Below are 27,796 nucleotides of genomic sequence, written 5' to 3'. Positions count from 1 at the left end.
CCTGCAATTCTCTTATTATGTGTGAAGCTGCACATCCTCCACTTTGACCTTAGGTGCAACTGCTTGAGTAAGTCATAAATCATTCTCAGTTCAGGTACATCGTCATCACTGATCTATGGAAGGCCCTCTTCTAGTTAGATCTATTTGTTTATTCCCTTTTATTTGTATGCCCCTGTTTGTATATCTTGGTGTTCTTGAAAAATGTGTATTATTTTGTCGAGCATATGTTGTAGTTTAGCCATCTGTATTTCCTTTTCTGTGAACTTTTTGTTCATACCCTTTGCCCATTTGGTTATTGGATTATTAGTCTTTTTCCTATTGATTTGTAGTAGCTCTTTGTATATTAAGGCAACAAGTCCTTTATCTCTGATTTGAAAAATTGTTTCCAGGCTTGGGATGTGCCTTTTGACCTTGTTTGTGGTGTTGGCTGCTACTATTGCTTTTAGCATAAAGCCCAAACTCCTCACTATAGCCCATATGGCCCTCAGTGGTCCATCTTCTGCCTCTCTGATCTCACCTCCCTCCATTCTCTACCTCTACCACTCCACTCCAGCTACTATGGACTCCTAGCTGTTTCTCAAATAAGCCATGTTCCCTTCTGCAAGAGGATTTTTGCCTTTGCTCTTCCCTCTCCCTGAAACTCTCTTCCTTTCTTTCCCTCCTCATCTAGTTAACACTACTCCTCCTTTAGATTTCATTCACCTCCTCTAGGAAGCCTTCCCTGACCACCTCCCAGGGGCCATGTCTGTCCTGTTCACATCTATCTCCCTTGTACCCAGAACAGTGCATGGCTCGTAATAACTGCTCAGTAAATACTCGCTGAGTGAATGAATGAAAGAAGGTATCAGGAGGCGACAGGCAAATTGAACTGTTAAAAAATTTTATTAAAATGTCCAAGAAGTACATTAATGTCCACAGTGTCAGATAGCACAGACCCACGGAACACTGTAGCTCACAGCAAAACCAGCAGAACCTGAAGCTGTTCACGGTACACACACTCACACGCATGCCACACATGTGGCACACGCAAACACACACGCACATCCCAAAGGGAAAGACCAAAAGACAAACCACCCACTTTAGAAAAGACCAGAGCCCTCTCCCACCACGGAGCTGGGGTGGGGGCAGGGCAAGGGGCTGATGGGGCCAAGGGCAGGGAGCATAAACCAAGACCCCAGAAAAAGTTGTATCCCCAGCAACCCCCCCAAACATAAAAAATTCTTTTGTGACATGGACGAGTGAAGATGTGTTATTATTACTACACTTTTTAAACCAAGAAGAATTATCAAAGCAAGAAGGCAAACCTACATCCCCAGGGTTTCTCAACAATAACCACCAGGTGGAGCAGTGGAGGATGTCTATAGCAGGGAAGACGGAAGACCAAAGTCAAGGATGAGAGTCTAGTTTGCACCTCTCACTCTTTTCCTAAATCTGCCTGTGTGTGAGAGAGCACATGCAATCGTGTTTCAGTCCCTTCCCCTCAAAGTAGACAGCAGTGTTTGGAGTCAGACAGAGGCAGGACCAAATCCTTACTCCTGTCTTGGCTGTGACTTCAAGTCAATGCCATTCCCTTAACTGAGCCTCAGTTTTATCATGTGTAAAATGTGAAAATAATGGTTCCTAAGTTGCTGGGCTGTTGAGAAGCTTCAAGGAGATCGTGCATAAGTCCTTAGCATGGTACCTACTCCATAGTTGTCAACTAAAATTCTTATTTCCCAGGAGGGATATAGGCTCAGTCAACAAATTTCCTTCTCTACTAAACCATTAGATGGACCATATATTGGCCTATTTTTCTTTCCTGCAGAGGGCCATTCTCCACTGTGGTTTTTAACACTAATCCATAGATTTTTATCGAGACTAGAGGAGTTGAGAGTGGACAAAATATGGAGGAAAAACTGGATCTTTCCTGCCAGAGATCAGGGAGCTGGATCCTGGCCTTTGGCTTGGAAGTCCTATTACAGGCTGCTGATTTAAGGGAGGAAGGCCAGGTGAGTTCTTTCCCACTTAAAAAATTTAAAAACCATGAGAGAAAAATGTGTGTGGGTTTCGGTTTTAACACTGTGCATCTCTCTACAACATGACCTCAGGTAGATGTCACTACTTCAAGTTTTAAGCGTTTCTAGTCCACCAGGCAATGGATGGAGATAGGGATGGGGAGGGGGAAGGGGCAGGGCCCAGGGCAGGGGCACTACCAATGTCTGCTCGAGGGATGGGGACGTACGGGCAGTGAGCTAGAAAACTTGGCACCTCCTTGGTCCAGGAAGGAGGTTCTTTGTCTCCCTGAGAGATGGAGGGGGAAGAAATCTGGGCTCGTTGAGCCCTAAACATCCTCTCATTTGCATGTGTGAGATTCACCACACATGCAGAACCAAATCTCAGCACTGGACTAGACCTGGGAGGGCAAGCAATACACCTTCCTTCCATTGCCCACCTATTGCTCTGACGATTCTGACCCCTAACTCTGAGGGCAGAGAGGGAGGCTGTTCTAAACACATTCCTAAAATTCAGTACATAAGAGTTCTACACTCTGTTTATCCACCAAGACCGAAGACCGAACTTGGGCTGAAGCCCAAGGTGAAGGAAGAGCCACTGGCAAGTTCAACAGTGTGCTTCCACGTAGATTTCTACTCCCAAAGCCAGTGACCTTAACTGAAGGCTTCGGGCTGCACTTAGGACATCTGATGGTTTACTAAGCCTGGATCTCTGGTGTGAAAAGCAATTCCTTAGGGCGAACCCAAACACACACTCTTGCATTCTCATCAAAGCCTTATTTCAACAAGTGGTGATCAGCCTGGTCAACAAAAGACTAAACCAGTGCAAAGAAGGGTATTTGCCGATTGTGCTTCCCTCCACTGGGAGACGCTCCCAGAGTTCAGCCTGACTGGAACTGGATTTTCAGACACGTGGCTGTGCCTGCCAAGAGGACCTGTGTGTGTAAGAAAGAGGGGAGAGGAGCTTTTTACAAAGGATTATGTGTGGGGGGATGTGGCTTGGGACTCAGGGACTTCCAAACCCTCTTGCTTCTCTCTGGGCTCTGTCTCCCCAAGTGAAAACTCCAGAGGAGGTGGAGGAAGGGGGTTGTGCTTTCTTTTGCCTGGTTCTTCAGCAGAAATTCCCCTCTTCCTTCTCCCAGTCCTCCGCTGGGTGTTTCTTGTGTTTTCTGCGTTCCTTGCGCAGTTTGTGGTGGCGATGCTGGTGGTGGTGCTGGTGGTGGTGATGGTGTCGTCGCATTCGGTGGGACCGTCTGGCTGCAGGGAATTGAGGGAGGACAGGGAAGTGGCAAGAGGTGGTGAGAGGCAGGAGGCCTTTTTTTTTTTTGGAGGAAGATTAGCCCTGAGCTAACTGCTGCCAATCCTCCTCTTTTTGCTGAGGAAGACTGGCCCTGAGCTAACATCTGTGCCCATCTTCCTCTACTTTATATGTGGGATGCCTCCCACAGCATGGCCTGCCAAGCGGTGCCATGTCCGCACCCGGGATCCAAACTGGCGAACCCCGGGCCGCTGAAGCGGAACATGCGCACTTAACTGCTGCACCACCGGGCGGACCCCAAGAGGGGCAGGAGGCCTGATGCAGCAGCCTCCTGGCGGGGAAGGGAATGGAGGAAACACCAGGCAGGCTGGGAAGTTCTCATTCACCTGTAAGGCTGTATTATCAGGCATTCAGCCAGATCGGTGTGTGTAGTAATAAGATGTTTTAATTGGAGACTAAAAATATATGGAAACCTGTGTTGGGGTGTCTGGGGGTAGCCACTTACGTTTGGTGCAGACAATTTGGGGCCGGTCCCACTTGCCATTGCTCCGGCACCGGATGATGGCCACGTGGCGCTGGGCAAATCCTTCATCACACTGGTAGCGTACAGTGGCATGCACATTATATTTGGCCTTTCGGGCACCAATGGGCGAGGCGTTCTCCACTGTTGGGGGGGGTCCACACAGCACTGAGGACAGAGGAACCTCCAGTTAGGGAAGGGGCCAAGTCTGGGATAAACTGGTTCCCTTCTCTTCCTGGGAATAATACACCCTCAGCAGGCCCTGCCCTTTGCCCAGCTGTGACCTCACAGGGCTGGAAGTGATTGTGTCTATCTCCGCCACCCAAGCCAGGAGCCCTGTAGAGGCAGGAACCTCCTGGACACATGCTGCCCCCTAATTCTTACACATGATGGGAATGAAGGAGATAGGAGGCAAGAATAATCTGAGCAAATGAAAGGAAGAAAGGATATGAAAATTGGCAAAGAAACAGGAGCAAGAATGAACAAAAGTATAAGAGAAAAGCAGACATGAACATGCATACAAATGTATCCTTAATAGGTAAAGAGCTCTTACAAGTCAATAAGGCCAGCAAACTGGTAGAAAATTAGGCAAAGGAGATGAACCGGCAGGTCACAGGAAAATACATACATACAAACAGCTTATCAACATATGAACAGTAGGTTATTCTCATCCTTAAAGACCTGCAAACTACAATAAGAACGAGATACTATTTTTTCACAACTTAGATGAACAAAGAACAAAAAGCTTCAGAACACACAGAGCTGGCAAGGGTGGGGGAAAATAGGAGCTCTCCCACCGTGCTGGAGAGTGAACACTGGGCAGGGCTGACTCTCACACTTACAAACTGAAATGAAATGACCCACTAGTGAGTGTGAGGCGGCACGGAAGTGGGGAGGGTGGCAGCCTACCTGTGCCCTTCTTACAGACGTAGGGGAGGTTGTAGTTGCAGGGAACATCGTTCCAGCGCCCGCTCTCATGCGCCACCATCACCACACAGTCCTCCCCACCCGCGAAGAAATTGTCAGGCTGGTTCTCTCGCCAGTTCTCATATTGCTGCAGGAATGGGGGACAGGGGATGCTCAGAGGACCTGCATCCTGGCCCAGGTTCTGTCACTGCCCACTGAAGGACTCCCATGGCCAGACCACGCAAGCTGTTAGAGACTCGGTGTTCCCATCTCTACAATGGGCACCGTTCTGCTGACCCTGAGGGTAGCTACCACTGCAGTCCAAATGACCCCTCTTCTGGCTACAAGACTGCAGTGCCCTCCTCCCTGGTGTTTCTGCCTACTGATTCACTCCCTGACAGTTTGTTTTCTACATGGGTCACTCACTGTTAGAGAAATAGTTGAACAAAAGGTGACCTTAGCCTAGAAGTCCAGGAGGGCTCCCTTGAGGAGGCAACAGGAGATCTGAAGACTCAAGGATAGGAATGACGCAGGCAGGGAACAGAGTTCCAAGCAGAAGAAACAGCTAGTGCAAAGGCTCAGCGTCAAAGACTGAGCTTGTCCTATTTGAGGAACAGAATGGAGGCAAGTGGGGCTAGAGCTACTTGATCAAGTTGGAGTGTGGTCAGAGGGTGGGCAGGGGCCAGCTCTGGTGGTAGAAGACAGGCAGGTATTTTTAATTATGATAAAATATATATAACATAAATTTACCACTTTACCCCCTTTTTCCCCTTTGGTGAAGAAGATTAGCCCTGAGCTAACATCTGTGCCAACCTTCCTCTATTTTGTATGTGGGATGCCGCCACAGCATGGCTTGATGAGCCGCATGTAGGTCTGTGCCTGGGATCTGAATCCACAAACCCCAGGCTGCCGAAGCGGAGCACATGAAGTTAACCACTGTGCTACCAGGCTGGCCCCTACTTTAACCTGTTTTAAGTGTCCAGTTCATTGGCATTACTTAGATTCACAGTGTGGTGCAACCATCACCACTGTCTATTCCCAGGACTCTTTCACCCTGCCAAACAGAAACTCTGTACCCATGGCAGTCACTCCCCATTCTGCCCTGCCCGTAGCCCCCGGCAACCACTGATCTACGTTCTGCCTCTATGGATTTGCCTATTCCAGATATTTCATATAGGTGGAATCATACAGAATGTGCCCTTCATGTCTGGCTTCTTTCACTCAGTGTAATGTTTTCAAGGTTCATCCATATCGAAGCATGTGTCAGAGCGTCATTCTTTTTTATGACTGAGTAGTATTCACAGTATGGAAGGCCCACGTTTTGTTCACCCTTTCGTTGTTGATGGACATGTGGCTTGTTTCCACCTTTGGCAACTGTGAACAGTGCTGCTCTGGACACGGTGTACAAGTATCTGTTTGAGTGCCTGTTTTCACTTCTTTTGGGCATCTACCTAGGAGCGGAATTGCCAGGTCATGTGGCAATTCTCTGTTTAACTTTTTGAGGAACCATCAGACTGTTTTCCACAGCAGGAGGAGGTAGATTCTTATCTTGAGAGCAAGGGAGCATCTGAGAGGGCTTGAAGCAGAGAAATCCTGATCTGATGCACGACTTTTAAAAGGTCCCCACGTACAGGGCTTCATTTTGGGGTGATGAAAATGTTCTGGAACTAGAGGGAGGTGGTGTTTGCACAAAACTGGGAAGGTATTTAATGCCACTGAATTATACACTTTAAAATGATTAATTTTATGTTATTTGAATTACACCTCAATTTTAAAAAAAGTCCCCATGGCCACCAGGTGGAGAGGCAGAAGTGTAGGTAGCAAGGGTGTGTTTAGGGGAGTGGGGAGCTGCTGCAGGGGTCCCAGTGAGTGACAAGGGAGGCCAGCAATGCAGGGAAATGGGAATATCTGAGAGTCGTGGTGGAGGACCAGGTGGGGTGAGCAATAGGAGGCCTCGAACCCCAATCCTACATTTGTACTTCAGTCAATGAATGGGTGCACCGGCCGTTTACAGGGCTAGGAAGTCAGAGATGAAGCTCCTTGGCCCACTCCAGCATCTCAGAGCCACTGAGGACCTTTGCCGGTCGTTTTGCACAAGAGGGTAAAAGTGAGGCCACAGGACGGGCTGATGTGGCTCACCCAGACCCCTCGGTTCCAGGCTCCAGGCAGGGCCAGTCAGCAGCCTAACCCAGGAACCCAGGCCCCGGGCTCCCACTACTCACCAGCCCCGTGTTGTCCGTCCACTGGAAATCCCTCTCCACGATCCTGTCGTTCAGGCCAATCCACGTGTTTTCACGCCCGAAGCCTGCAGGGCAGGGGTCTTGAGGGCTGGGCGCCCGCCCCTCCCCCCAACGGGGGGGGGGCGGGGCGGGGCGGGAGGCCGGGGGAGGGGAGAGGAGGAACCAGCTCTTCCCCAGCCCTGAGGTGGGCTAGGGGAGAAGGGGCTGGAGGTAGGGGTGAGGGAGAGGCCCAGAGCTCCTCCCTCAGCCTTGGCGTGGGCTGGAGGTCGCGCCCCCTTCTCCAGCAGTGGGACGCTGGCTGCCCTCTTACCCCGCGAGGTGGGAGTGGGGTGCGGAGAGAGCTGGGATTAGGCACTTGGCCTTGAGACGATTTGCAGCTTAAACAAATGGCCGGAGGAAGGAGTAAACAAAAGGCATATCAGATATTGCAGAAATGAGAGAGTAAGGGATAGGAGAGCCACCGCCGGCGCTGGACAGGGCAGGCAGGCGACAGTGAGTGAGCGCCTCAGCCAGTGAGGACCAGGACGCAGCCGGAGGAGCACGGGTTTGATTGCAGGGAGTAAAAAGAAACAGCGAGCCAGGGAATGAACAAATGACGGAATTAACAGGGGATGGGATGGAATGGGGGAAACGTGAAGAAATGGATGGATGAACAAACAGCAGAATGGATAATGAAAAAGTCAGTAAATGCCAGATTTAATTAATGTGACATTCTTCTCTTTTCCTAGGTCTCTGCATAGTTCCTTTTTCATTTCATGTCACCCCCACCCCCTTCACCCCCCCATCGCTCTCCATCCCCTGGCCCTGTTTTATTTGTCATCAGAACACTTAAGACCAGCTAAATTACAGTGTAGACTTATTTAATTAGATATTTACTTGTTTGCCTATATCCCCAACAAGAACATCACACCCTGAGCACAGGACAATGTGTGACTCGCTCACTGCTGTCCCCCAGTGCCTGGAACAGTGCCTGGCACAGTGCCGCACATAGCAGATGCTCAGTAAATATTTGGTGAATGAATGAAGTGAATATATGAAATAAGTGAACAAATGGACACGCAAATTAATAAATGGTCAGGGCTTGCATTAGTGAACACAGCTTCAGAAAGGTGGCATCTTCAGAATCCTGGGGGGATGCCCCGGCAAAGCAACTGCAAGGGGCACCCCTGCCCACCCCAGAGTGCCTACTGTTAATGAAGCCATGTTCCTCAGGTGAGTGGATGCTGGTCAGGTGGCCGGCTCGGTGGCGGCAGTCCCGCTCGGCGTCCTCCCACGCCCGCCGATGGGCAAAGTAGCGGTAGCAGTGGCCTTGGAACTTGTGCCAGCCTCGGTCACAGCCCTCCGTGTCTGGGCAGCGGGAAGGGAGTATGAGGGGGGCTGGCCGTGAGCAAAGCCAGCCCACCAGGGAGAGGACCCAATCCAAGGTCACTGTGCAGCTAGGTCACCCTCTTCCTGGGTCCATCCCCCTCCCCCTGAGGCTCTGTCCCCACCACCCTTTCACCTCCCCTCTCCCATATTCATTTCTTTTCTTTGTTGCTGGAAGAGATTCAGCTGGAAGATCATTACATGCACCCGCTGTTGTCCCAATCCTGATGTCTCCTGCTCTGCTCTGTGGACCACACCTTCCGTGTGGACCTGGGAACTCAGGAAACGGTCTCAGAGAGGCCTAAAATTTACCTCCTGGGAAAGGGTTCAAACAGACACTTCTCCCAAAAACATATACAAAGGGGCATCAAGCAAATGAAAAGATGCTCGGCACCATTAGTCATTAGGAAACAGAAATCAGAACCAAAATGGGACACAGCCTCACACCCACTAGCATGGCTATAATTAAAAAAAAAGGAAAATAACTGTTAGCGAGGATGTGGAGAAATTGGAACCCTCGTACACTGCTGGTGGGAATGTGAAATGGTGCAGCCATCGTAGAAAACGGTCTAGCAGTGCCTCAGAAGTTAAACATAGCCATTCTACTCCTGGGTATACACCCAAAAGAATGGAGGGGAAAAAAAGAATAGAAAACAGGTGTTCAAGCAAAAACTTATACATGAATGTTCATAGCCGCACTATTTACATTAACCACAAGGGGGAAACAACCCAAATATCCATCAAATGATGAATGGATTAAAAAATGGTGGTACATCCCTACAATGGAATATTATTTAGCCATGAAAAGGAAGGAAGCACTGATACATGCCACAGTGTAGATGAACCCGGAAAACACCTTGCTGGGTGAAAGAAGCCAGACACAAAAAGCGTATGATTCCATTTATATGAAATGTCCAGGGGCTGCCCCGTGGCTGAGTGGTTAAGTTCGTGCACTCTGCTTTGGCGGCCCAGGGTTTCACCAGTTCGGATCCTGGGAACGGACACGGCACCACTCATCAGGCCATGCTAAGGCGGCGTCCCACATAGCACCACCAGAGACACTTACAACTAGAATATACAACTATGTACTGGGGGGCTTCGGGGAGAAGAAGATAAAAAAGAAGACTGGCAACAGATGTTAGCTCAGGTGCCAATCTTTAAAAAAAAAAATTAAGAAAAAAAGAAATGTCCAGAACAGAAAAACGTCCATAGAGACAGAAAGGAGATTGCCAGGGGCTAGGGGAGGGGGGTGATGAAGAGTGACTGCTAATGGGTACAGGATTTCTTTTTGGGGTGATGAAAATATCTCGGAACTTGCTAGAGGTGGTGGCTGCATGACACTGTGACATTGTGAATGTACTGAATGCCACTCTAAAAAGATTAATTCTATGTTATATGAATTTTATCTCAAAAAAACAATTTGCCTCCTGTTGGACTCAGGGCCACAGAACCAGTGAGATCTGGAGCATGAGTGGGAAGCCTGTAACACAGCACCCACCCTCACTCCTGGTAGTGTTTCTGGGGTCTTGACAGAGACTCACCTTTCTCGCAGAGGCTGCCCCCATAGCTGGGGAGGCAAAGGCAGATGAAGGTGTTGACCTCGTCGATGCAGGTGCCTCCGTTCTCACAGGGGCTGGAGACACAGTCGTCGATATCTGGAGGGGAAGGAGAGGGGCCAAGTCAGAGGTCAGCCTCCCCTTGGCTCCCAGTCCTCACAGGCAGAAGATGGGGCCATCCTACCATCCATCCTGCATCTGAGTGCAGCAGTGGGGGTCTGCACAGAGGGGCCAATGACTCTGGAGGTCAAGGGGGTGCAACCTCACACAATTAACATGAATTAGCATTAATGAGAGCAGATGCCACTGGGAAGGCTGAGGGCCAGAGTGTGCAGAACATTCCACCTGATTCCAGAGCAGTGAAGATTATCCTCAGGCAAACAGATCTATAGAATGTTGAACCTGGAGGGTCTTTTTTTTTTGGAGGAAGATTAGCCCTGAGCTGACATCTGCTGCCAATCCTCCTCTTTTTGCTGAGGAAGACTGGCCCTGAGCCAACATCCCTGCCCATCTTCCTCTACTTTATATGTGGGACGCCTGCCACAACATGGCTTGCCAAGCGGCACCATGTCCTCACCTGGGATCCGAACTGGCGAACCCCAGGCCGCCGAAGCACTTAACCGCTGTGCCACCGGGCCGGCCCCCCTGGAGGGTCTTTTTGGGATGTGGAACCTCGGGAAACTGGGTGCCAGTACATTTGCAAGGACTTGCAGAGTAATGAAGCTGTTTGTAGGTAGAACTAGATATCAGCTGAGCTCCTCTTCTGCCAGTCCCTGTGTAGAGGGTGCCTGAGGCACGTGTGACACCGGGTGACACCGAGAAGAGCCACTGCCCTTCTCTGAGATGTTTCTTTTTTTGAAAAATGGTAATAATAGTAGCACCTTCTCAAAGTGGTTGAGAGGAGAGTCAGTAGAGGAGCGCAAGAAATTATATTGCTTATATTTACTGTTATAATTCTATAATTAGTGTGGTTGTGACGTCAGGGAGGTGATGCACAGAGCTCAAGAAACTGTCATTTACATGTATTGTTATAATTTCATAATTTGTCATGTTTCCTGTGTTGGGCTTTGGCGCTAGCATCCATTAGTGGATGCCTATACTCCTGCCCACCAGGAGAGGGTAGGAACCCCTGGGGCCCTTGGCTGGGAGGAACCTGAGCTTTGTCATTTGTCTTCCCCTCCCTGGTAGCGATAGGAGGCAGCACAACTGAGCCTCAGCCCGCAGGATGAGAGCTCAGCTGTTTGGTGCTGGCTCAGCTAATTGGGGCTGATTTACTAGATCCAAGGAGTAGGGAGGGGAAGGGACCCTCTGGTGTGAGCATTTTGTGATCCCTGAATCATCATGGGGATGGCCACTGGGGATGGTCAAACAAGTCTTGGTTCAGATCCTGAGTCCGGGACACTCACCGATCTCGCAGTTCTCCCCGGTGAAGCCCTGGTCACAGCTACAGCCGTACATGGTGCCGTTGGCTTTACAGGTGCCCCCATGCAGGCAAGGGTTGTTCTCGCAGGGATCCGAGAGGGCTGCAGCATGGACAGGCAGTGTGGGAACTAGTCAGGCCACCATGCTGTCTGCCTTCCCGGAATCTAGACCTCAGACCCCAGAGACCCTGTCTGTGGAGTCCCCTCTGTAACTTCCCAATAGACGGTCATCAACTTCCTCTCACACGCTGCTGTGATGAGGAGCTTACTTCTTGCAGGAACTGTCCCGCCTATGGCAATGTCCTTCCTTGGACTGAGCTGGAATGGGCTTCCTGAAGCTTCTCTTAGGAAGTTTCTCCTAGAACGTGAGTTTAAATGCCCTTCCTGACTTGTCCCCCTCTTCTGGACATGACCTGCTGCTCATTGTACTTCTCACAATTTGGAGCACGTAAGTGGACATAAGGTTCTAGGCGGGGTATGAACTGCACGAGGAAGAGTGTGAACCGTCACCTCCTTCATTCTGGTGGCTCAACCTTTTTTGCTGCAAAAACTCATTGGTTACAGTGTAGAAAGGTGGTGGATTATAGTGGTTATAATAACAGACTCTGGAGTCAGAGGCTAGTTCAGTCCCTGGCTCTGCCACCCTCTAGAGGACCCTGGACAAACTGCTTCTCTGAATTTCAGTTGCCTCATTTACACAACAGAAATAAAAACAGGTCATCCCTTGCTCCCAGTCCTGACCATAATGCCACGTGCAGCTCTGTCTATATCAACCTGGGGCATCTTGAGAAGGTCTCAGCCTTGCTCAGCATGAACCTGGCACCCAGGAGGCATTGAGGAACGTGGGTCCCTGTCCCCCTCCCCACCATTTTCCCCATCAGCTGGGTTTCCCTGGAGGTAGAGGGTCTCCCCTCCCCATCTTGGGGGTCCAGATGCCTTGGTTGGTGGTCTCCACACTGGAGCCTGGGGGTGCAGAGTAAGAACCCCCATCCTACCCCAGCTGATCCCTATCCCTTGTAAGGGCAGTGTTCAACCCTTCTACTGCACAGACATTAGAACTGAGACCCAGAGACAGGCAGGGCCTGGCTCAAAGGCACATAGCGGGACAGCTCAAGAGCCCAGATTGGCCTCAGAGGCTCCAGAAGTCCAGTTTAAGGCCTTCTCTGTAGCCCCTATAACCTAGAATTTGTTTCTGTTTTGTCCTGGTCTGGGGCCTCACAAGAAATTGAGGTGGTAACAAGCAGTCACCTCCGCCCTGCTCTCCTGGCCTCCACCCTCACCCTCCATAGGCAGTTGTCCCACAGCTGCAGAGGGAGCCTATGTAAACCTCAGTCAGGTCATGTCCCTCCTCTGCCTAGACTCCCCCATGGCTCCCCGTTGCCCTCAGAGGAGGAAGCCAAACCACAGCCCACAGGGCCCTGCGTGATCTTTCCCAACATCTCCCTACCTTACCTCCTCCTCTCCCGGCCTTGCTCACTCGGCACCAGCCACACTGGCGTCCTGTTCCTCCTCAGGAACTGAATTCCTCCTGAGGGTCCTGCCTGAGGGCCTTTGCAGGGGCTATCCCCTCCACCTGGAGCAAGCTTTGCCCAGACCACTGCATGGCTCCTCCCTCACCTCCTTCAGTCCTGCTCAAATTTCATCCTGACCTTCTTCCAAAACCACAAACCACTCCCTGGCATCCCCCACCCCTTGCTTGATTTTTCTCTTCTGCCTTCATCATTCTCTAACCTCCAAAATAACTTATTAGGATCATCATTTCTTTTTTTTTTAGTGAGGAAGATTGGCCCTGAGCTAATGACTGTTGCCAATCTTCCTCTTTTTTGCTTGAGGAAGATTGTCCCTGAGCCAACATCTGTGCCAGTCTTCCTCTCTTTTGTATGTGGGACGCCACCACAGCATGACTTGATGAGTGGTGTGTGGGTCTGCACCTGGGATCTGAACCCACAAACCTTGTGCCACTGAAGTGGAGTGTGCTAATGTAACCACTACACCATCGGGCTGGTCCCAGGCTCATTGTTTCTTGTCCCTGCCTCCCCCGGAGCAGTGATGTTCCACAAGGCAGCCACATAGAGCTATTTAAGTGTGAATTAATTAAAATGGAATAAAAGTAAAAGTGCAGTTCCTCAGTCGCACTAGGCACATTTCAAGGGCTCAGTAACTACACGTGGCTGGTTTCTATCTCATTAGACAGTGTAGCTCAAGAACATTTCCATCATTGGGAAAGTGCTAGAGAGTTACTCTATCTAGAATAGCAGCTTCCAGAGGACAAGGAACTTGGTCTCAACATGGGGCCTGGAATACATCAGGCACTCAATAACTGCCTGCTAACTGAATGCAGGTAGCTGCTGGCCCTCCTGCAGTGGCTGAGGCCTGCCCATAGGGTGGTGGCATGTGCCCCCACGGATGGCCAGAGGGGCCTGTGGCAGTGTCTGTCCCTGGTGCCGCTCTAGCACATGTGTGCACACACGTGGGGCTGCCGGGAGCGAGAACGTGTAAGCCCCACCAGGTGCCCTGAGCTGCCAACACCTGCCCACGGACTGGCAGTGGTGACTCAGTAGCTTGCTGGTGCTGCATTTATTTTTGGCCTCATTAGCATTTCTGCTGCAAGCAGCGGGTGGTAGGCGCCCGGGTCTCCCCCAGTGCCACCTGCCTCCCTCCAACCCGGCTGCCACTGGCTTCAGTCTGGAGCTGAGGATCCAGCAAAGTCCAAGACAGACCCAGCTGTGGCCCTGGGGGCTCCCCCAAACGCACTTTCCTTAGCACTTGCCTCTGTCATTTCCCTTCCACCTCTCTGACTGCCCCCCAACCTCCCGCCCCCTGGCAGCATCGAGTCTCCTCCCCTCTGCCCATCCCCCACAACCAGTCTCTCCTCTGCTCCCTCCCTGGGCAAGCTCATCCCCTCCCCAAGACCTTGGGGTTTGTTTTGGGGTTTTTTACACCAATGAAATAAGCATCGGACGGCCTAGTGGTTGAGACAAAGACTCTGTTGTCAGACAGGCTGGATTCAAACCTTATGCTTGACACTCCCCAGCTACATGACTCTGCCCAAGTCACTTGAACTCCCTGTGCCTCAGTGTCCCCATCTGTAAAGTGAGGACCATACTAGAACTTGTTCCACAAGTACAATATAAGGACTAACCAAGATGACTCCAGTAAAGTGCTCAGAACAAGCCATGCACATGGGCAGTAATGAATAAGCAAGCCTTTATCGATGCATGCACCCCTACCGGGGTCCACTTGCCTCCTGCGCATCTAAGAAAAGAGGATGCGCCCAGGACACAGCCCACAGGTGACAAGGTGGGCAACGAAACCATGAATCTGCTATTTCTATCACTGTGACACTTTGCCTTCAAAAAAGGAGCAAGTGAAAAACCAGTTGTGGTAATGAGTGTTTTGCAACTCAGAAAAGGTGCCTTTTAATTAGCTGCTTTTTTTTTTTTTTTTTTAAAGCTCACTTGACCATAAAACCCAGCTCTTTATGGCAGGACCTTAAAGAAAAAGGGCCAGAATTTGCAGGCTGAGCTGCAGGTTACCTGGCCCCAGGAGAGCAGGGCGGGGCTTTCTCTGGCCTCCACTGGGCATGGCCAAAACAGCTAGGGCTTATGCAGACTTGGGCTCTGATTGAGGTTTGGCCACAGACGGCTGGTAGTGACATATCTCCCTGAGCCTCAGTTTGCTGTCTATAAAATAGGAATGATGCCCACCACTCCCACCCCTTCCTGGCACCCACCTTCCATGTGGCTCAAGGTCCCCCAAGATCCACATCACTGAATTCCAGCTGCAAATTCCACTTGTCTGGGAAATCCTCCCTGCCACACCTCTTCCCTCTGCCCCACCCATCTTCCCCCGACCAGGGGCTCGCTGAAGGCAGGCCCCCAGCATCACACAGCACTGTCTGGCTCAGAGTGGACATCAACGTGAATTGTTGACTAAACTCATGCCCCAAATCAAACTCCACCCAGCGCCTCCTCATCCCCCCATTACTCACTGTGCATCAAAACACAGTAAGCACAACTTTGCATCCTGGCCTTTGCCTGTGCTGGTGCCTCTGCAGAACATCCTTTCAGCCATTCAACTCTGCCTGACACGCTCCCACCTCCATCACCGCCTGCTAGAAACCTTTCTAGGCCCCCAGGAACAACCCTTCCTCCCTGCTCTGGGCTCCCCGACACGGTGAGCTGGATGAAGCCCCGAGCTTTGAACTCACCCTCCTGCGCACTCCCATTTGCAGGGGTCCCTGGCAGGGCCGGCTCCTCACCACTTGCTGCCTCCTCCCAGAAGCCCTCCACACCTGGGCTGCTTGCCAGGACCTCCAGCTCAAACTCATCTGGGCCCAGGGAGGCAGGCAGCAGGGTGCTATGGGAGTCCCAAGGCACTGTAGGCTCCCCCGAGGAAACTGAGACAGGCTCGTCCATGCTGGCTGCCGTTGGTGTCCAAGGAGGGAAAGTGGGCTCCCCAAGGGGGCTGCCCTCATGCCGAGGGGCCGACGCTCCCAGCGTTCCCTGCGTCACCATCTGGCCTTCCAGCTCCAGGTGGGATTGGGAGTTTGAGAAGGCCACTGTGGACATGGCCAGGACCCTAACCTTGTCCCCTGGATCCAGGGACATGAGGGACGTCACCACACTTGTATCCACAGCCACTTGAAGGCTCAAGGTGGGGCTGTCAGCTCCCTCAACCGCGTAGGATCCAGAATCCCAAATCCCACCGGCATTCCTGGGACCCAGCGTGGCCATGGAATCTGTGGGACCCACTGTCGCTTCTGGAGCAGCCCAAGGCTCCAAACTTGGGGTGACCCTGGGCATCAGGGAGACTCCAGGGCCCCCTGAGGATGCAAACGGGGGGTGGAGGTCCAACCCTCCACTGTGCAGTGAGGGCCATGTCCCCTGCGCCTCATCCACGGTGGCCTGTGAGCTGAAAGTGGGGCTCTCTGCTGTGCTGAAGACCCCAGACTCAGACCCCAAGATGCCTGTCACTCCTGTAGGCTCAGTGGCAGTCTCAGTGGGGGCAAAATCTACCACCTCATTCCCATCCACAGAAGCTTGTGGGCTGGATCTGGGGTGCTCAGCTTTGCTGAGTCCAGTAGGGCTGGTCCCCCCAGTTTCTCCAAGGTCTGCCCTGGGGGAGTTAGGACTGGCTCCACCTTGTGTGTCTGAGGCTGCCTGCAAAGGGGCTGTGGGAATTCCTGCTCTGTGGCCACTGAGTGTTGAGGATGTGGCCTCTCCACCCTGTTCTTTCAGGTCCAAGGAGGGGGGCAAGGAATACAGCTCTGGATGGATGGGGTCCTGGGGGCTGGCCTCGATCTCTGAGGCAGGGGAGGGTGGGGCAGTGACCATGGCCTCACCATGCCTCTTGATCCCATTGGCCTGGGTGGTGAGGGGCGTAGGGTGTGGTAGGAGCCCCAGCTTGGGGGCACGAAGCATGGCCACGACAGGGAGGTCTGGGGAAGAGATCATGGGGGGTGCCTCCCAGGGGATAGTGCTGGGCCCCTCTGAGGGTCTGGGACCCAGGGCAGTGGCCTCCAAGGGGGACCACGGCAGGTTGGGGGTGGCTGGCCTCACGCTAGGGCCCTCAACTTCCTCCAGCTCCAGGCCAAGGGCCCTGCTGGGGCCTGGGATGCTGGGTGGGGCCACGGTTGGGGGCCACAGCCAGGGCTCTGGAGGGCTCCTGCCACCAAGGGAACCTGCAACAAGATCAACAACAGTCATTAGAATTCTGTCTCAGCAGCTCCTTCTGCTGAGTGTCTCCCGGGCTCCAGGCCCGAGGAAGAGGTGGCTTCTGAGGCTTGGTGTGGCCAGGGGACCCAGGAGGGATTCAGAGCCTCTTGTCCCTGTCCCCCTCGGACCCCCAGGTAAGTCCCACCTCCCCTTGGGACCCCACTCACCAGCTCCAGGCACATCCACCTCATTAGTCAGAACGGCCCAGGGGCTCTGGTTCGGTCCAGTCCTCAAGGCATCTGTGGTTTCCACGGCCAGGGGAGGCTCCACCTGATTCCCAGCAGCCTCTGAGGTAGGGGCATGGGCACTGGCCTCAAGCCCCCCCTCCAGCCCTTGCTGGGGTTCCTGCTCCTGGAAGTGGCGCCCATTCAACCCTTTAAAGCGGCCCCTCTTCCTAGGTGTTGCGCTGGCTGGGGTTGCCTCCCTGTGCGTGGTTCGGGCAGTGCCTGCCTCCATGCTACTGCGGCTGGGGGCCACGGTGCTCAGCCACACCTCCTCAGCCTCCAGGGCAGGCCTTGAGGCTAGCATGGGACCCCCAGAGGCAGGGCTGGGAGTCTCTTGAGACTCCTGCCTCTCTGCCAAGATCAGAGGCTCTTCCTCTCCACTGGACACCAGAGGTTCCTGGAAGTCAGGGGTGACCACCTCCTCCTCCCCCAGGCTAGGCTCCAGTTCCCGGGCCAGGGGCCCTTCGGCTGACAGAATCTCCCCTTCATCCCCAGACGAGGGGGTCTCTGGGTCTCCATGTTGTGGCGTAGGGTGATGAGCTGTGGGAGCAAGCAGAGGAGGTTGTGTTAGGCCTAGGGGCTGGCTGGAAAGTTCCGCCTGAAGTCTACCCACATCTCAGCATGCTGCAGCCCAGACCTTCTACGTATTTGTCTCTCCGTGACTCTGTGTCTCTGGATGGTTTCTGGAATCCTCCAGACTGGGAGAGGTAGGTACAAAATTATCACCCCCACTGTTCAAGTCGGGGTCCACCGTTAAGGTCAGAGTCAAGTGGTCACAGTTAGGGGTCAAGGGACAGCTTGGTTTGTGGGTGAAGCTCAGGCAGTGGTCAACTCTCGGGGGAGGTCAGACCTGGGCGGTGGCTCCTCCCCCTGGGAAGGAAGCGCCTAATGGGCGTGCCCTTATTGCGAAAGGATTTTTTTCTTCCCCACAAACGGAAGACTTAGCTTCTTGAAGGTGAGGTTGCAGCTTCTGAGGCTGTGGCCCCACCCCAAGGGCGAGGGTCATCCGTGGTCCAGTCCCTGGGGGTGTGGCCTTGCCTAGGGGACGTGGCTAGTCGAGGCATCACTTCCTCCCCAGGGAGTGCTTATGGGCATGGCTCCCGGTAAGATATGCTCCATCAAGCGGCATGTCTTTCAGGGATCTCAGGAGATATAGCCCACCAGCTGAAGAGGACTTCCCCGCCAGAGTTTGACCTTATCTGGGGCCCGGTCCTTCCCCCAGGGCGAGGCTCCTAGGGAAAGACCCGTCTCAGGCGCGTGGCCTTCGCCCGGGGCGTGGCTTATCGCGGAATGTGTTTTCCTGCTTCTTTCCCCGGCCAGGGCTCCGCCTCCACTAGACAGCAAAGCCCCCAGCAGCGTGGCCTTTACCAAGGTGCCTACCCTTGGGGTCGTGGGCTCACACGCACCTCGGAAGCAGTAGGCGTCGAAGCGCGCTCCAGGCGCCGGGAAGCCGGTGCGGTTGGCGAAGCGGTAGACGGTGCGCACGCCGGGGGCTGGACCCCCGCAGCGCCGGCGCGGCGTCTGGATCGGGTAGCGCACGCTGCCGTCGGCCAGCCAGCCCGGGTCGCACTGGTCCAGGCCCTCGTGCCAGGCCAGGTGCAGCTGTCCCACCGAGGCCAGCGCGGCGCCCTGGCGGCGGCACTGGGCACGCGCGCCAGCCAGTGTCAGGCGGCGGGCCGGGCCCACATAGAAGACCTCGCCTGCGGGAGGGCGCAGACGGAGGTCAGAGGGGCCTGGAGGACCCTCCTCCAGAGCCCGGGAAGGAGGTGCCACTCCAAATAGCCCCGACCTGGCCGGGTTTGGGTGGTGGCTAAACAAGGCGGCAACAGCCGCAGCTGTGCGCCCCCCCTTGCCAGAGCAGCGTTGTCGTTACTTCCCACGCATTGCTAAGAGGGATCTTTAGCTTCTTTTTACAAAAGAGGTAACTCAGGCTCCTGAGCGAATCGGTCTTCAGAGAGAGGGAAGGGCTCGGTGAGGGGGCCTCAGAGAGTAACAGGGGGGTAGGAAAGGGGATGGGGGCAGGCAGGGAGACAGGCGCAGAGAGGAGGGGCTCATGAAGGGAAGGAAGGCTCGGAAGGCGCGGGCCCGGGTCTTGACTGCAGGTTTAGAGAGGCATCAGGCAAGGACTTAGGGATGGATGAGGGGTGGGCGGGGTAATAGGGGCTCAGGGAAGGGGGCGTCCTGCCAGCCCCAGACTTACCCCCCAGCTCACGGGCAAAGCAATACACATCGTAGAGTTCCCGTGGGTCACGCCTCCCATAGCTCCTCACCCCTGGAAGGCTGCGACGGTCGCCATAGCACCCAGGGCGGGACTGAGTGATAGGGTACCTGGCAAGAGAAGGAGGGGGTCCCTCTCAGATGTGTGCTCCTGGGGCCCCCACAGACCATCTTTCCCCAGGGGCTAGGTCTCTGTCTCCCCACCCTGTGTGCCACCTCACCGAACAGTGCGGTCCGAAAGCCACCCAGCGTCACAGTTGTCAAAGCCATCCTCAAAGGCAGCCTGCAGGTGCCGCGGGGCTGCAATGGTGGCGGAGCTGAGACGACAGGCCTCCTGGGCCTCGGCGAAGGTCAGGGCATAGCGATCCTGGGCTGCCCGGTAGTGGAACACGACACCTATGGGGGAACATCCAGGAGAGGGGGCCGATTTACGCTGGAATCTTCAAGAACGGATCTCCCTCTTGCAGAGTGCCCCCCCATCTGATAATAATAGACCTGCTGCCCTGCACTGCCCTGTGCCATGTCCATTCACTCAGCACCAGGCATAGCAGTAGGGTGATGGTGGGGCGCGAGACTGATATGCCCCCATTTTACAGATGAGGAAACTGATAACAATGACCATAAAGGGCTAGAACTTGTCAAATATTTACAATGTAAAAAGCATTTATAAGCATTATCTCATGGAAATCTTACAACTTTATGATTATCCCCATTTCCAGAGGAGGAAACTAAGGCTCATAGAGGTTGAGGGACATGTTCAGGGCCACATAGCCAGTATGAGGCAGAGCCAGAATTCATATCCAGGAAGATCCGACTCTTCACTCCCAGGGTTAGGCCCTGAGGCATGGAGGCATGGACAAGAGTGAGAGAGGGATTTTGCCTTTTAGGAATTAAATACATGCACTGATAAGGGAAGCACAGGCAGCAATGGGAGATCAAATGTGGCTCTTGCCCAGCCTGGGCATGAAGTCACAGAAGGCTTCCTGGAGGAGGTGACATGTAAGCCAGGATATGAGGCATCAATAACAGGATCACTGTGGCTCAAATTCCAATTCAGGGATGAAAGAAACAGCTGAGCAAGACAAAGGAATGAAATATTTTGCCCCATCTTCTCAAATTGAGAGTTCCTGGGAGGTGGCAGCAGCTTCTCAGTCTTGGCTTTGTCCCCAGTACCCGGCTGGCATGTGGTTGGTGCTCAATAAATGTTCGGCTGAATGAATGAATTGAACAAACAGAGGTGGAATTCACTTCTTTCACCACTTAACAGTTTTCTTTGAGGTTTGTCGGTTTTGAGAAGTTAGGCCTTCTGAAGGGGATGATTGGAGAGCTCATAAAATATGCACTGAGACACTGCTGGGCGGGGGAAGCCTGAGCCCGGACAGAGGGTGCGGGGACTGACTCACAGCCAACACAGGGTAAGGGAAACCGACTTCCCAACAAGAGCCCACAGGAGGTTTTCCACACAACCATCCATCCACTGGGTCATTTCTGAAAGATCTAGGGAGCATACATTGTGTGCCAGGCCCTGTTCTAGGACTTGGCCTTAAGAATTAAAAAAAAAAAATTTGTGCTTTGTTTACCATGATCAGTTAAGAAAACAGAAACTACACTGGATACTTCAACAGAAAGAATTTAATACAGGAATTGGTTAAACAGATATTTGAGGAGTGTTATTTACTTAATATATATTTTCGATTTTTTTAAAAAGAACCTCCTTTTTAAAACCAAATTTATTTTAAAAGGAAATTTGTATTTCCATTTTAAATAGAAAGCCAATGTCCTTTGCCTTATGTGAAAGTAGGTAACCATAAAATGGATTTAAAACAAAGTTATGAAGCACTGTGGTTCACAGGAGACTGAGCCAGAGGCTACTCTCTCTTAGCTAAAAGAGAGAGAGGTGTTAAAGAGAGGGTAGGGGCCAGCCCTGTGGCTGAGCAGTTAAGTTCGCGAGCTCTCCTTTGGCGGCCCAGGGTTTCGCTGGTTCAGATCCTGGGCACGGACATGACACCACTCATCAGGCCACGCTGAGGCAGCATTCCACATAGCACAACCAGAAGGACCTACAACTGGAATGTACAACTATGTACTGGGGGTCATTGGGGAGAAGAATAAAAAAAAAAGAATATTGGCAACAGATGTTAGCTCAGGTGCCAATCTTAAAAAAAAAAAAAGAGGGAGTAGCCCCACAGAGACCTCATGACTTCATCAGAAGAACTGAAAGGGAATCACTGTTCAGGGAGTGATTTCTTTTTTTTTTTTTTCTGAATCCTAATTCTTTTTTTAAAAACTTTTTTATTGAAGTCACATTGGTTTATAACATGATATAAGTTCCAGGCGTACATCATTGTATTCCAACTTCTGTATAGACTGCATAGTGTTCACCACCAAAAAGGGAGTGATTTCTAAGGTGACATTCAGGCTCAGCCCCTCCCCCTGCCATCCTTGGCTCCTCCCCTGCCCCCAACTGACCCGTCACCTCCAGGGGCACCAGGTCCTGCTCATCCTCGATGCCCCTCACCACCTGGCAGCGGTAGAGCCCGGAGTCACTGGCCCTCAGCGGCCCGAGTAGCAGCGTGGCATTGGCCCGGTGCCGGGGGTAGGCAGGCAGTGATACACGTCCCTGCCAGCCCTTGGCCACTCGAACCACGTTGTCCTTGGCCACCAGGATAGGCAAGTCTTGCCGCTGGCCTGATGCAGTCCGCACCTTGGTCCACTTGATCCGAGGGGCTTCCCGGGCTGCACTCTGCTGTGGCCTCAGGGTGAAGAGACAGGGCAGGGCCACCAGCTCTGCCAGCGCGGCCCGCACTGACCCAGACCCCACCTTCTGCATGTGGAGCCCGTTTTCAGTGGTGGTAGTGGCAGGAACAGTGTCCTGTGTGCCTGGGGTGGAGAGACAGCCTGATTCAGAGGCAAGGACCAGCAAAGACTGCTATTTCCTTCAGTTTAAAGATAGGGAGACTGAGGCCAGAGAGGCTGGATGGCCTGTACCACATCAGAATGCAGTGCACACGTCTGCACCCCAGTCTCTGAGTGGAAGAGGAGGAACGGGTCGACTCCCTTCATAGCTCTGCCTCCGCTCAAAGTCCAGATTCCAGGGGCCAGGAATTTGACTCTCTGTCACTGACTCACTGTGTGGCCATGGGAAAGTGATTGTCCTTCTCTAAACCACAGTTTCCCCAAAGGTTAAAAGAGAGGCAACCATTGGAAGGGAAATTGTGTTTGCGGAGTACCTTCTATAAAACAGGCACTTTATAGATGGCAATCAGCTCATTCGATTTTCATAACCATCTGCAGAGGTGGCCATGTCTCATCCTCTTTTAGGGAGGTTGAGGAAACTGAAGCTCAGTGACATCATTGATTTTGCCTAAGGCCACAGAGCAAATCAGGAGGCACTTCTAAAACATGGGCTTTGACCACCACTGGGGAGATGCCAGGGAGAGGCACACAAACTTTTATTTCTATTGCCCTGCCCATGGCAGGCATCACTAATCAATCTCTGCACTATTCTTGCTTTTTTTTCCCTCTCTCTCTCCAGCTCATCTCAGCAAAATGGTGAGAGGCGGGAACCTCCAGCCTCTGCTGGCAATGACTAAAAATAACCTCTCAGGTGTCTTGTTCACTTTTGACTGTTCAAAGACCTTTTTCATCTGTTCTCGTTTTATTCTCCAAACCAAGCCAGGGAACCAGCAGGAGCAGGCTTTCGAGTTAAAAAGCTGCCCCATCTTGTCAATCCCCCAGACCCCAACCCCGCCCAAAGCAACTCACCCTGTTCCCCAGCCACAAAGGGCAGCATCTGGAGCACCAGGAGGCCCAAGGCCCAGAGAGACACGGCCGCCATCCTGGACCTGGAATGAGATGGAGGTGGAGGGAGGGGAGGTGAGAACAACCCTCCCAGACAGTTGGCATGGAAGAACCAAGTCCCCCCACTCTACAGATCTGGAAACTGGGGCTCAGAGAAGCCAGTGTGTCACTCAAAGTCACACAGTCAGCAAGCAAGGGCTGAGCCAGGATCTGAACCCAGTACCAGCTGACCTCAGAATCCCAGCAGTGAAGTCTCATGGTCAGTAGCACGGGTGCTGGAGTGAATCAGATTTGGGGTTGTCTCTCTGCCTGTTCCTTGATGTGTGACCTTGGGCAAGTAGCTTAGCTTCTCTGTGCCTCAATTTCTTCACAGGTTAGATGAGGATAACATTGGGAAGTTGGAAGGAATAGATGAGTCAACTCAGTCACATATAAAATGCTTAGAACTGCCTGGCACGACGGAGTAAATTTCAGCCGTTGTTATTATTATTATTGACCTTAACATAGAAAAGATCAAAATCTCATTTTTCAAGTTAGTCTTCCCCATCAGACTGGGTGCTCCTAGAGGAAAGCAGCCAGTCCAAGTCTGCCCGGGGACCTCAGTTCCAGCAGCAGGCTGGCCTCCAAGTCAGACTTTAATCTGGGTTTGCTGACTGACACGATTCTCAGCTTCAATTCCAGGATTTGGTTGTCGCCAAGATTCTATTCTTGGTTTCTGGGATTTTTGAGGAGCTGCCAAGCCCCAGCTGGAGGAAGGGGCCTCGCCCCTGCCCATCCCACCCTCCCCCTGACTTCACACCACGCGCTGAAGATGCCTCCTCGGTCCACAGAGAAACTCCAGTTGTGGGTCCAGCCTTCTACAGAGGTTGTGGCCACGGGCATAAAGTGGACAATTATTGAGTGCCAACTGTAAGGCCCATTCCAGGCACTTGGACACAGCAGTGCCCTCCCAGACCTCACATTCTTCCAGAGACTAGAAACCCTGGGGAAGTGGCCCCTCCCCAAAGCCTCCCGCGCCTCTGGACTGCCTCCTCCCCAGGGTTCAGGAGATGGGAGCAGATAGGAAGTTAGAACATCACCTACAAACCCAGTCCTTGCACCCTCCGCCCCCCCCCCCCAATAAAAGAGTAGCCCTGAGGAAGGGACTGTTAATGCAGTCCAGAATAGGGGGCTGTGGGGGACATCCGGCACCCTCCCCAGCTCCCATTCCCAGCTCCCAGAGGCCCCCGTCGGGAGGCCGGCCATGGGACCTGTCCGTGGTGCTGAACTCTGGGGCTGCAATGTAGCTGCACTGCCCACTGGGTCTCCTCCTTGCCTTCTTAGAAAAGTGCCTCGGGGCCCAGAGAGGGCTAGTGGTTTGCCTAGGACTGCACAGCAGAGCAGAGGCCAGGCCCTGGGACGGTGCCCCAAACTACCAACCTGTAAAACTCAGCAACCTCTGCCTCCATCCCAGGCTGTCCTCATTTCTCCCACCCTGAACCCCCAGCAATTGTGGGGTCCCCTGATGGCTGTTCAAGGCCTGGTTGGGTACTAGAGGGAGGGGCAGTGTTCTGGGCTGCACTTGCCCCAGGAGGGCATTAGGAGGGGCAAATTCAGAGAATTCTCACTCACACACGTACATTGTACGGTTAAGAGCTCAAACTCCATCCAGATGGTCTGACTTCACACTCTGCCTCTACTCCCTACACACTGTATGACCCTAGACAGCTTGCTTCATTACTCTGTGTCTCAGTTTCCCCACCTGAAAAATAGGGATCACCCAGCACGTACCTCATAGGGTTACTGTAAGGATGGTACGAGCTAAGACTTGTGAAGTCCTAGAAATGTTAAATTTAAAAACAGTTTTTTTGTACACAAAGCCTTGTATACATACTCAAATATGCAGAGGTCTGTCTGTCTCCGTGTTGGAGACAGACACAGTTTCTGGTGCACCCCCTGCCATGCACACACCTGCCCTCCCACATGCACACGATCTCCTCCACTTGCACCCACACCCCTCTTCTTAAATTACCTCCTCCCCAGGGCCACCAGAGGTGAGCATTTACACAGCCGTCTGGGGCTCGTCCCCTCATGAATAATGCATGCACCTCATACATATGCAAGTAGGGGCCTGCGGGGCATTGGGGGAGGGGCGGCCCGGAAGGAGGGTGTGTGCTTGTGTATGTGTATGTGTGTGTATCTCCCCCTCCCACACACCCACCTCCTGTCTCAGTGGGCACTGAGTGAGGGTGAGTTTGCCAGCAGGCGTTTTTGTGTGTTTGTGCCTGGGTGTGTATTGGGGTGCTGTGTCCAGGCAAGGATGTCCGTGAGGTTGTGTCCTGTGGTGTGTGGATGTGTACACAGGTCCACAGCAGCTTTGTGCACTGGGTGGAGCACAGGGAACCCAAAGTGGTCTCTGGATGTGTGGGTCCAAGTGCCCCTTGGCGGGGGCTGTGAGCACACGTGTGCTTTTCTGGCCTGGGAGTCAGGGCGTATTTTTGTGCATGGGTGCGAGCATGGAACTTCTCGGAGAAGAAAGGAAGCTGGGTTCAGTAAATCATCCTAGGCTGCCCCTTGGGGACCTGAACTGCCTGCCAACGTCTCCCCCTCCCCTCCCTGGTTAGCTCCCCAACTCTGCACACAGACCACATTTCACATCGCCATGCCCAGGTTCCACACTGCCAATCACATGGATAGGACCCTTGCTGTACCCATGGGACACACATGCAGCCACATACCCCAGACTCAGAGGCCGACATACACACACACACAGATTCATAGTGACATTAACAAAGAGAGACAATATGGGCAACTTAGAAGGCAGGCAGCACGTCTTCTGTACAAAGACACACACCCACAGCCTCAGGCTCCCAACATAAACCCCTCGATGAGGCCACACAGTTAGACACAGTCTCTCACACACACTCACACAAGGTGAGGCCAGCCCCTGGTGCAGACCAGGCTGGATAAAGGTGGCCTTGGTAACTGGTGGGTACACATCATTTTGCCACCTGCTGATGTGGCCCCTGGCACAAGTTTCCTGACAAAGACAACCTCGGTCACATTAGACTCACAGAGGACCCCAGCATCCCCGCCCCCCCCCCCCATGGGCACAAACCCTCTCCCAGCACACACACACACACACACACACAAAGCTCCCACCTCCTGTGGGAGGTACCTTCCATGTGGGAATGTCCATAAGCCATCAAGGCTGCTGGGTTCTGGGGTCCCATGGTCTGCCCACCTCTCCCTCCCTGCCCTTCCCCCACGTCCCCTGCTGGGGCCCAGTGCCAATCCTTCCTCTGGCTGGCTGTCTCCCATTAATGCTGCCTAGAGGAACAAAGCCCCACGTGCAGCAATGGGGGTCACTCCTGCCCAGGCTGGGCCTGGGGTCCCAGCCTCCGACTTCCCAGTGCCTGTGCCCCTAAACCAAGCTAGGACTTCCACACGTGTCCACATGGACAGACGGCACTGAAGGGGTGAGGCAAGAATCTGTGTCTCGCTGTGAGGACATGGTCAGATGAGGAGGTGCTGGGGATGGCCCCCCTCTTGGGACTGGGTGCCCTCATGGGTCCTGGGGATCCATAACTGGGGGCTTTAGGGGGCTCCCACCCAGCATTCACCTGGGAGACCCAGTGCACTCCCTGGGAGAAGGGACAGCACCCTAACTTCAGGTCTGAGGGAACAAGGACCACCTTGGGATGGAGTCCCCTAGAGCCTCCTCCCTGAGTCAGGAGGTGGTGACAGGACCTGGGCCAAAAGGACAGGGAGACCACAGGGCGCTGCTTCCCCGTGGCCGTGGCCGTTCACTCTCAGCGCAGACCCCCCTTCCATCCGGTTCAGGCTGATCTGGAGGGCCCCCTCCCAGCTGCAATCCAGCCTGGATTCCTCCATTCATCTGCAAATTGGGAATCCCCACTTAAAATCCTGGGGTGTCTCAGACACCGGGGTGCTCTGTTCCAGAGTCGCCCATGCAGCATCTGAGTGTCCCTTTCTTCTCGCTAAACTCGAGGTGCCCCTCCTGTAGCCTCGGTCCCCAGTTCTCCCTCCTCAATTCTGAGACCCACCTCCAACCTGGCCCCCTCCCCACCGTGAGGTCGTCTCCGCATTCCCCGGACAACCTTACCCCCAAATCCGTGTCCCCCTGACATTCCCAAGCCCCCTCCCAGTTTGCGTTCCCTCCCCAACCCGGGGCTCCCCTCCCCCTCTCAGCCCCCTTCCCATTCTGGGGGCTTCTCTCTGATCGGAGGTCCCCTCCCCAATCCCGGGCTCCGCCTCTAATCCCGAGGACTTCTCCTCCAACGCCGCCCCTTCCCCACGACGGACTCCCACCTGGCTTCTATCTCGGATGCATCGCGGGGCGGTCGCCCGGCACAAAGGACGCTCCTGCTCAGCTCTGCTCTCACGGCGCGGGGTCCGGCCCCTGCGCCCTGCGCTCGGCTCGCCCCAGCGCCGCCTCAGCGCTTATAAAGGGGCCACGGGGCTGCTCTGCGCATGCGCCCCTGCCAGCCCGAGGCCTCCGGCTGAGCGCGGGAGGGGACTCCCCCTGCCCAAAACCCTCTCCCCATTCCTTCGACCGCTAACTCCACCCAGCAAAGACT

The 27,796-nt window shown here is 53.5% G+C and overlaps 1 protein-coding gene across 3 annotated transcripts; it reads right to left on the bottom strand.

The window, feature by feature from the left end:
* Positions 1-863: 863 nt before the first annotated feature.
* NCAN (neurocan) lies at positions 864-27,796 on the bottom strand. 3 transcript variants are annotated; one of them, XM_070586720.1, is made up of 16 exons: positions 27,528-27,680; positions 26,946-27,093; positions 23,181-23,260; positions 21,885-22,295; positions 19,637-19,811; positions 19,399-19,526; positions 18,605-18,898; positions 17,142-17,738; positions 15,468-16,940; positions 11,243-11,359; positions 9,822-9,935; positions 8,104-8,262; positions 6,898-6,980; positions 4,679-4,823; positions 3,755-3,937; positions 864-3,248 (listed from the first exon to the last, which is right to left on the bottom strand). In XM_070586720.1, the coding sequence occupies exons 3-16, from the start codon at positions 23,251-23,253 to the stop codon at positions 3,103-3,105; spliced, it is 4,098 nt and encodes a 1,365-aa protein (XP_070442821.1). In that variant the 5' UTR covers positions 23,254-23,260; positions 26,946-27,093; positions 27,528-27,680; the 3' UTR covers positions 864-3,102. The 3 variants fall into 3 exon arrangements, with proteins under 3 accessions (XP_070442821.1, XP_070442820.1, XP_070442822.1); XM_070586719.1 differs by lacking the exon at positions 26,946-27,093 and having other exon boundaries at positions 27,528-27,796; XM_070586721.1 differs by lacking the exons at positions 26,946-27,093; positions 27,528-27,680 and adding an exon at positions 23,448-23,713.

Source organism: Equus przewalskii, chromosome 20 (genome assembly GCF_037783145.1).
Source record: "Equus przewalskii isolate Varuska chromosome 20, EquPr2, whole genome shotgun sequence".
Lineage (NCBI taxonomy): Eukaryota > Metazoa > Chordata > Mammalia > Perissodactyla > Equidae > Equus > Equus przewalskii.
The sequence above is the reverse complement of the archived record's forward strand: the minus strand, read 5'-3'. Positions and strand labels throughout refer to the sequence as shown.